This window comes from Syngnathus leptorhynchus, chromosome 2 (genome assembly GCF_054491065.1).
Source record: "Syngnathus leptorhynchus isolate UIUO chromosome 2, UIUO_Slep, whole genome shotgun sequence".
Classification (NCBI taxonomy): domain Eukaryota; kingdom Metazoa; phylum Chordata; class Actinopteri; order Syngnathiformes; family Syngnathidae; genus Syngnathus; species Syngnathus leptorhynchus.
In genome coordinates, this window is record NC_141196.1 from 2,938,755 (window position 1) to 2,947,529 (window position 8,775).

At 45.8% G+C, this 8,775-nt stretch overlaps 2 protein-coding genes across 3 annotated transcripts; both read right to left on the reverse strand.

Annotated features, from left to right (window-relative positions):
* Positions 1-692: 692 nt before the first annotated feature.
* On the reverse strand, positions 693-3,740 carry tmem179ba (transmembrane protein 179Ba). 2 transcript variants are annotated; one of them, XM_085938833.1, is made up of 6 exons: positions 3,617-3,740; positions 2,617-2,741; positions 1,637-1,833; positions 1,430-1,567; positions 1,284-1,362; positions 693-1,203 (listed from the first exon to the last, which is right to left on the reverse strand). In XM_085938833.1, the coding sequence occupies exons 2-6, from the start codon at positions 2,713-2,715 to the stop codon at positions 1,012-1,014; spliced, it is 705 nt and encodes a 234-aa protein (XP_085794959.1). In that variant the 5' UTR covers positions 2,716-2,741; positions 3,617-3,740; the 3' UTR covers positions 693-1,011. The 2 variants fall into 2 exon arrangements, with proteins under 2 accessions (XP_085794959.1, XP_085794968.1); XM_085938842.1 differs by lacking the exon at positions 3,617-3,740 and adding an exon at positions 2,892-2,910.
* Positions 3,741-4,082: 342 nt separating this feature from the next.
* prox3 (prospero homeobox 3) lies at positions 4,083-7,810 on the reverse strand. The gene is made up of 6 exons (XM_085938857.1): positions 7,788-7,810; positions 6,296-7,701; positions 5,852-5,959; positions 5,440-5,552; positions 5,225-5,324; positions 4,083-5,143 (listed from the first exon to the last, which is right to left on the reverse strand). The coding sequence occupies exons 2-6, from the start codon at positions 7,697-7,699 to the stop codon at positions 4,970-4,972; spliced, it is 1,899 nt and encodes a 632-aa protein (XP_085794983.1). The 5' UTR covers positions 7,700-7,701; positions 7,788-7,810; the 3' UTR covers positions 4,083-4,969.
* Positions 7,811-8,775: the final 965 nt, after the last annotated feature.

Genomic DNA, 8,775 nt, shown 5'->3' on the forward strand with positions numbered 1-8,775 from the left:
TTTCTTGCATGCGGGGCTGAGTCAGCAAAAAAAAGATTTTGGGGCACACTACTTGCTCGGTTTTGTTGTGCCGTTGACAATAATGTAAGTATATTTTAAATTTGACTTCGAATTCCTGTTTTAACCACCCTAACCCAAATATAAATTGCATTTATTTATTTTCTTTACAATGTGGAATATCTTACCATGGGTTCCAGAGTCAGATCTATAATAATCCTGGTACCTGTCTTTTCAGACTCAATTTCCAGACGTTCCTCGGTCTGCTCCAGAGTTCTTCTTTTCTTTGTTCTTGCTCGTCAGAAATTGAAAAACAAATGTATCTCAAATACACTACTTCTTTAGGCCATGGAAGAAGCCCTTCCCGTTCATCTCCCCGCGTTTCGTCCCATGGCGTCTTCTTGTCAGCGTCGAGTGAGTATGTTTAACCTTCCAGCTCAAGTACAGTCTGTTAATCTGAAGGGATTAGACATTTAAGGGAGAGCGAAAGGAATCCGCGAGAAGGCAGCTGTAATCTTATTAAGTCTATTTCCATTGATCTGTGGCTGTGGCTCCACTTGGCGATGACACTTGGAATGCTAATTCAACGAAATATGTCGACTTTCAACAATCAACATCTCATTTGACAAAATTTGACCATTTTGGAAAGGGACAACTATTTCCTTGGCCATTCCCACACTCATCCAATACAACGCTTCAAACAATACTGCATTTTTTTATTTTGACCAACAGAGGGAGACAAATACCTTTCTATCTGGCCTAAAGGAGAGGACTATTCAAAACTTGGTTTTATGCCAAAATAAAAAGAAAAGTGTTTAGCGTGGAGAATTTATTTCATGAAATAATAGAACAGGAAGTCAAAAATAATTGACCATTTACATTATGTTTAAAGCGTTACTTGCCAGAGTCATTAAATACACAATATATTTTAAAACACTTATTTAGCCAATATGTATGAAATTAAGTGCATACAATCAGTAGAAAAACATGTGTGTGTGTGTGCTTAACGCCACATCACTGTGGCCTAGCGGGGTGGTTGAAAAAGGGCTCGGTTTCGGCAGCCGTTACCCCCGGGTCACCGAAAAGCCCGCCGGTCGGCCCGCCCAGACCTCCCGTGATCACTTTTGGCCCCAAGCCCTGGCGCCTCTGAATGAAGATCAGCGCGCCGATGAGGAGCCAGAGGAAGAAGTTCACCCACACAGCAGTCTTGAGAGGAAGTATACCGGTGATTAGCGAGGTAAGCCGTGATGTACTTCTAGTAACAAAAGATTGAACATAATACTGACCTCTGCCTTTTGCAGTCCGGTGAAGAAGTTGTCTCCTTTGATCGGACTGAGCCATTTCTTGGTCTGGGCTTCCTCGCAGCTTCATATGCATCCGATGTAAATATATCATTCATTCAGCCAGAAAAAAACGTGAGCGAGCAGACTACCTGGTCATGTTGGGAAGGCTGCGCGTCACAGAATTGCAAAGCGCATCTCGCCCGATCTTGAGCACGCAGCCCGAGATGAGGAGGAAGAAGAGAAAGATGCCGCTCATGCCCATCGTCACGTTCATCCACACCACCTCCCTGCGTTCAGACAGAAATATATATTATATGTATGCGTGTGTGTGTTTGTGTGTATTATTTTGGATTTACCTGCGAGCGTCACCGTCGATGCAGACGGCGTACAACCAGTACAGGGAGAGCGAGAAGCACAGCACGGCCACCATTACCGATATGGCCGACACAAAGTAGCACAGGGAGGCTGAGCTGCTATCCTGAACCCCAAAGACGCTTTCTGTGGCATTGTAGCTCACAACTCCATACAGCATGCACAGCCCTCCAAAATTACCCTGGAAGAGATTGTAAATATCCATTTCATCTAAAAGCACTGACTCCTGTTTATAACCTCAATTCGAATTTGTTTGTCATTGGTTATGTTATGATGTTTCCTGCGGGTCCTAATTAGTTAGATGACATCGTATCACTTTTTTGCATCATTCCATTGGATTCCTGTTTGACTTTTATATGATGTCATCTCCCCTTTTCATCTGCTTTTTTAAAATGTCTTTGTACTGTTATTGCTGTAACTTGACATTCTAAGATTTTTTTGTCCTATTATTTTTATTATGATATTGGCTGGATTTATTTATGTTTTGTTGTAACTGTAAATAAATGTGTATGCTACGTGATCATGACGTTTGACAAAGCACTTGTTGTTTCAATCGCGCCATGTATAATAAATGTATTCTTATGACTACGGTGAGAACCGTTTGGAATATTTTGACCCTAATGGTGGCCAGTAATTAAATTAGATAAAGAGAAACAGCAGCATCCGAATGTTTTTCTGCTGGTGAGACGGTTGCACGGTCCGGCAAAATGGGGCACGAGGACCCTGTGGTCACATGATTGCATCTGAACCCATGACTGTTGTTATGACGCACAAGCTTGATAAATAACAGTTTATTTCAAGTTAACATGCTGCAGTGTGAGGAAAATTACCGATATATTGACTGGTGGGGTGGGGGGGGGGGGGGGCGTCTTAGAACTTTCTGTCAACTTTTTCCCCGGAAGGAGATGGTGACGAAATGGCGTTTAAAGTTGTAAACGGCGCGTTGATCGGTGTGTCAAGTCACCTGGACGATGGTGAGGGAAGCGGCGGTGACAATCCCGCAGACGAAGCAGCTGGCGTAAAGAACCAGCTCCAGAAGCAACAGCCCGGTGAGCTCCATCATTAACCCAACGGCCAGATTCTCCTCTTCTGTGGTGGTGAGGACAGCGTGATTGAGGTTAAAAAACATCCGGTAATCCACTTCAAAATAAAAGGCTTAGCGGAAGTAAAAGTACATTAATTTTTAAATTAATATACGGAGTTTGTTTTTAATCGACATAAATGTTAAAATATACTCACCACAAAACAGAATACTGTTATAACAATTAATTTATTTATCAACTAATTATTGTAGCCGTTCATCCTTGCGTCATAATTATGCGACAGCAATGACGCATTGACTGTGCGCCCGGATTGTTGAAAAACTTATTTCAGTATCCCACTGTAAAAAAAAAAAAGGAAATAAGATAAAATCCTACACAGTGACTGAGAAGCACACAATGACTAAAATATCCTGATTCAAGCCAAGGAGAGGCGAATCGTTTACAACGGTAACTATTTTTTTTTTTTCGTTTACAACTGCCCGACAAACAAGCTAACAGTTAGCCTAGCTTCATTCATTTCGGCTTCGTTTTGTCAGTCTGCAAGACCAAGCTGCCTCACATCGGTCAGTCTTTGTACTACAGCAGACAGCTCGCGTGTACTATGACTTTTACTGTAAAATTTTAACTTTTTATTCCCAAAAAGAACATAGCACCCAATTTAGCTCCTCGTAACCCAATGGAAAGTAAAATAACAAGAGAATTGTTTTCTCTCACAGCAATTCAAACACACGGCCTGTCTGCAAAGTGCATTGTGAATTGCTGAATTGATTTTCATCCAACTATTTGTTTTCACTGCCTATTCTTCCCAGCTACATTCCTGGACCCTATGCCGGCTGACTTTGTACGAGAGTATAACGGAATTTTAAACAGCCGTTTGAATATGTGTCATCTCATCAGATGCCCGTGGAAGAGTGAACTGACCTTTTACTTTAAATTCAGGTTGGTGGGGTTGAATGGGAAAAAAATGTCCTCCGTCAGGTTAAGTTGGCTGAACTTCACTCAGATGTCGGTCATGTAGTGAGACAAACTTCTCTCTTAATCTCCCTTACTTCCCTCCCCCGGTACAAATGCGTGGAAATGTGAGCAATCGGTCACACTGAGTGCTCGACATACTCGAACACTGGCTGCCATGCACAAAGATTAGCTTTGGGTCACATACTTCTCTCAAACGTTACGATAAAGTGGACAAACATCGGTGAGAATCGGATTGAGGTCGTGTCAACGTATAAGCAGGCGTTGTCATTTGCCAACCTGGGAATTTGCTACTCCTTAGAATTTTTTTCGGTGTGGCTATTTCTCATGCATCGTTTCTTAATCGTTGATAACGTTTTGCATGCTTGTGTCCAAAAGCATCCAGAAACTGTCCGACACAGCGACCCCCCCCTGACATTTTTTTCTTTTTTTTTAATTCACTGCTCATTTTAAACATCCAGTTTCACATGAGTGTGTTAGAATGAGGCACGAATTTCAAGAATACGCTCACTGTACATTTAGAATAGAAAGCAACAGGTTCTAATTCAAAAATGCAAATACATCACACATTCACTTGAAGCTACATCACAAATAAAGTCTCACACAAAAATGGAAGAGCAACCACAAAAATAGCTGCAGGCTGAACCTTTATAGAGTTCATTTTAAATATATTGTTGCAGTGAACACACAGTTTGATTATAAATCCGCTGTACTGAATGTCCTCATATTTTGCCAATAATTTTGAAATGTTTTATAATACATACAAAGACACAAGAGAGGACTTTAAAGAAGCCATATCGTGCTTTTTTTTTTTGTTTGATATTATTGATGTTAAAATGCAAATTAGATCACCATTGTGCCAAAGGTAGTAGTATATAACATATATGCCTATATTTAACCGCAGAAAACATAGAATAGGATGATAGAGCTCCTTTAAATTGAAAACAGAGACTCAAGTATGTGTAAACATCGTGTCTGAAAGCTGTACGGTTTCAAACGTCAAATGTAGAGTAGAAAGTCGTCATTTTATGTCTGAAGGAATACGTTTGTGCATGCATGTATGTTCATCTTGTGTACAGTGGTGCCTTGAGATGCAAGTGAAATTTATCCCATGACCGTCCTCCTAACTCAAAGCATCTGAATCTCAACTCATCTTCCATAAAAAAAATAAAAAAAAATAGTCACACAATTACATAGAATTGAAAGAAATATTTGGCTCATATCTTGACATGACTCCCAGATACGGCGACTCTTATCTCAAGGCACCAATGTATTTAAAATCAAAACAAAACTTGACGATGATTAGCCAACTGGGCAACCAGGCAGTCTGAAGGCATCTGGCACGCCACTGTCAAGTTTACAGATGATCTTGTATATTCCTTTCTTCCAACAGGGGTCGCTGTCTCTGCCTGTCCAAATGGCCGAGTGGAACTCCCTCAGGGCCACCTCGGACACTTCGATAAACCTCTCCGGGACCTGGAAACAGCGAGGAAAAAAAGGTAAAGTCATTGTTTTGTGCTCCCAACGTATATAGAAACTTGAGCAGCTTAACCTCACCTGGTAGATGTTACTCTTATTGTAGTGCATGTTGAGTATGCGGTAAAGTTCTGAATCCCGGCCCACTCGCAGCTGATTCTCTCTGCGAGGTGCACCGTCCCTGGGTCAAACCCCAAAATAATGTTTTCAATGTTTGTCTGGAGCATCACCATTTCCCTCCGTACATATGACAGGAAGAAAAGTTTTTCAAAAAGTTTTTAAAAAAAAAAACCAACCGGGTGAGAGCCTCGCGGACAGCCTGCCTGGCAAAGCGCTCCATCTGAATGTAGAAGAACTCCCGGAAGTTGCTGAACCATTTAATCATCTGGGAGGTCACGCAGCGGTTAAACTGGACAGACAAAACATAGAGGTGAGAAGTAACCAAGTACGAAGACTCAGTCACGGTATTTAAAGTCTAACTAGTCGAAACGGTGTTCCGGTTCATGTTTTGTTTTGGTGGGATATGAATTAAACAGGCAAAAATCCACCTGTTTTTATCCATGTCAAGGGGGCGGCCATTTTAATACTTGCTTTCCACAGCAAGCAGCAAAATGGCCGCCCCCCCCAATTGCATTAAAACGAGTGAATTCCGCTGCTTAACTCGGATTCCACAAAGGCAATATTGATCAGAATGACTTATTAGCCCACCTTGACATCAGGGAAGTACGTCTTGAGTGTATTGGAGCTGGGATAGCGAGCGTAGAAGAACATGAGTTTGGCTTTTTTCAGGTGGCAAGGAGACAAGCCCTCCTGGGTGTATACAGGAGGAAGGTTAAGGAGACATGCTCTTCAATTCAAGGTCAATCTATTCCGCCCAGAATCCGATTTCAAGGGTCAACCTTCAATGATGTCTTCACGATTTTCATGTCTATATATTTTTATGCATTATTACCAATTTTAGGTGCTAAAAAAAAAATGCTTGAGATTGACTTAATCAATATCAGAAGTCAAGTATCGGTGGCTGGTATCAGCAGTACCCGACACCTTAAAACAAAGCTGTTATCGGCCCGATATCAATATCCGGTATCGGTACCTTCCGATCCCGAGTTTAAAAGATAATCGTGCCGAGTTTTTCCTCGACAAAAAGGATATCCCCCCGGTGCTCAGGTAAAGCTCTCCTCCGTCCATCATGCCCCCTCCCCTCACCCCCCTCTCCCTCTCTCTGCCCCCGTGGGCGTGGCGCACCATGGAGGGTCCCAGGGGAGCGAGGAGGGGCAGCGGGGGAAAGGACGGGTGCGTGGGGAATTCTAGGTAGGGGTCAGAGGTGAGGAAATCCTTGCGCGGCGACGGCGGGAGATGGGGCATCTGCGGGTGGTGGAGTGAGCGGGAGAAGAGCTGCTGCATGGAGTAGTGGAGCAGCGGGAGGGCCAGGGGAGGGGCGTGGAAGGAGGAGGAAGAGGAGGGAGGTAGGCCGGAGGAGGGCTCCTTGGCTTGAGGAGCCGGGGCTAAAAGAAGAGGAGGTCGAGGGAGAAGCGGGCTGAGGAGGTGGTGTGTCTTCTGAAGGTCAGGTGACTTGCGCGCCATCAACGGGGATGCCAAATCGGCCGCCTGGACGCCACGAGGAGCCAGGCCGCTCATGATTTGAAGTGCTCTTTCTCCGTCTTCGTCGTTCCCCCCCAGTGTCTCCTCCTGACCTCTGACCTCCTCCTCCGCTCTGGCACTGGCCTCGCCGCCTTCGGGACAGGACGCGTCGGTGTACAGACGCAGGACGCGGTCAATGACTCTGGCCACGGCGCTGCCCAGCTCCAGCTTCAAGGCCTGGGCGAACTTGTGGCCGCCCTCCTCGTCCTCGTCTTTCATCCCACCGTCCCAGTCCAACCACAGGCCCACTCCTTCCATCGCACCTTCGCCTCCCCCCCGCTCCATCCTCGCTTTGTCGCTTTGCTTCTCCTCCCTTGACTTGAAGCTATAAAAAGGGGTAATCGGAGAGAGGCTCTCGTTTCCCAGAGGACCTCCATCGAGGTCCTCCTCTTCGTCGAACATCCGCTCGTCGTCATCCTCCGCATCTCCGTCCCCACTCCTTTTGTGCTCCTCTTCCTCCATGTTGCTCTCCCCAAAAGCCCTCAGCACTTTCTTCTGCAGGGCCTGCAGTCTTTCCCGGGCCTCGTCCAGCTGCTCCTTCAGCTCGGCTCTCCTCCTCCTCCTCAGCTCCCTCCCTCCCCCGCCGCGCCTCCCGCCGCCCTCCTCCAGCTTCCTCCTTTTCACCCTCGCCAAATCCTGACCCCAGCGGGCGCCCGCTCGCTTCTTCGCCTCCTCGCCCTCCCGGCCTTCTCGCTCTCCTCTCTCCAAGTTCCTCTCTTCGGCCGGGAAAGCGCCGGGCGTGCCGCGAGAGGTTCCGTAGGGCTGGCCGAGCCGATGCTGGATGAGGGGAAAGCCGAGGGGTCCGAAGTTACCCGGAGGAGGGCGACCTCCAAACACGTCCGCCGAGAGGAGCGGGGGGGCAAACGGGCGGCCTTGCGGATTGGAGTCTTCAAACAATCTCGGGGGGGAGTCCATCACTGGGGGAAGAGTTTAAGAGCGCAAATTAGGACGATTCGCTATGAAAGACTTTCTGTCAAATCCGCCAGATCAATCAAAGCCGTACCTCGTTGTATTTTTACGAAACAGAAGAATACGCGGGCAACTTGTCAGGCGCGTTGTTTAATTGTGACATTTCGCTCCACACATCAGCGCCAAATACCCCCCCCCCTCTCTCCCCTCCCTTCCTTCCTCTGTACCCCAGCAATCCCCCCCCCTCCCCTCTGCCTCTTATCAGGTCAGGCAGCCTGTTAAGCACTGTTTGATCAGAGAGTGTTTACCATCACACGCACACACAGGATGATTCACACCGTAGTGAAGCATGAGAGGCTTGCGAGAGGGCTAACAATGCGGGAGATGGACTCCACACGTGTGTGTGTGTGTGTGTGTGTGTGTGTGTGTGTGTGTGTGTGTGTGTGTGTGTGTGTGTGTGTGTGTGTGTGTGTGTGTGTGATCAGTATAGTCCGACTTAGCTCCGATAACACCCTTAATCCACTTCAGATGGATACACTCACCGCACACAGAGATAGACGGACTACCGGACGGATGGACGGATAGTGAGCATGTCGGGTCCCCTCGGTGAAAGACTAAGAGAATAATCCCCCCCCTATAAATAGCTAAATATCAATTATTCAAATGCCCTCCTCCTCCCTGCTATAACACAGCCCAGATGGCAGGCAAGGCAGGGCAGGCCAATGCGCTTATATGCGCCGGCCAGATTAGCTTTTTTAAAGCCAGCCGCAAAAGCTGGCCAAAATATTAACACCGAGAAATGGACATGAAAGCCGTGTCGCACTAGATTAGATTTAAGCGGGGGAATATTATTCACGATGCGTGGATGGGGGAAATTGACAAAAAAAAATAAAAATAGGATACGCGGTTAGGTACACATAGTTCAATTTGAAAAACGAATCGAATCAAGATGCGTTCGTTTGTTTGTTCAATTATAATTATTCTTTGCGACAATTTATGTATAAATCTAGCACAATTAAAAAGAAACAAATTTTTAAAAAAACCACTTGGCAACATCTGTTCAAGGAATACGTGCGCGCCGG

Coding starts and splice junctions, on each gene's coding strand:
- tmem179ba (XM_085938833.1), bottom strand. CDS start 2,715: ATGATGGAGCTCACCGGGCTGTTGCTTCTGGAGCTGGTTCTTTACGCC. Junction 1,834..2,616: donor CTTCCCTCACCATCGTCCAG/GTGACTTGACAC, acceptor AATCTCTTCCAG/GGTAATTTTGGAGGGCTGTG. Junction 1,204..1,283: donor CCGGACTGCAAAAGGCAGAG/GTCAGTATTATG, acceptor CTTCCTCTCAAG/ACTGCTGTGTGGGTGAACTT.
- prox3 (XM_085938857.1), bottom strand. CDS start 7,699: ATGGACTCCCCCCCGAGATTGTTTGAAGACTCCAATCCGCAAGGCCGC. Junction 5,960..6,295: donor TTTACCTGAGCACCGGGGGG/ATATCCTTTTTG, acceptor CCTCCTGTATAC/ACCCAGGAGGGCTTGTCTCC. Junction 5,553..5,851: donor CGTACTTCCCTGATGTCAAG/GTGGGCTAATAA, acceptor TTGTCTGTCCAG/TTTAACCGCTGCGTGACCTC.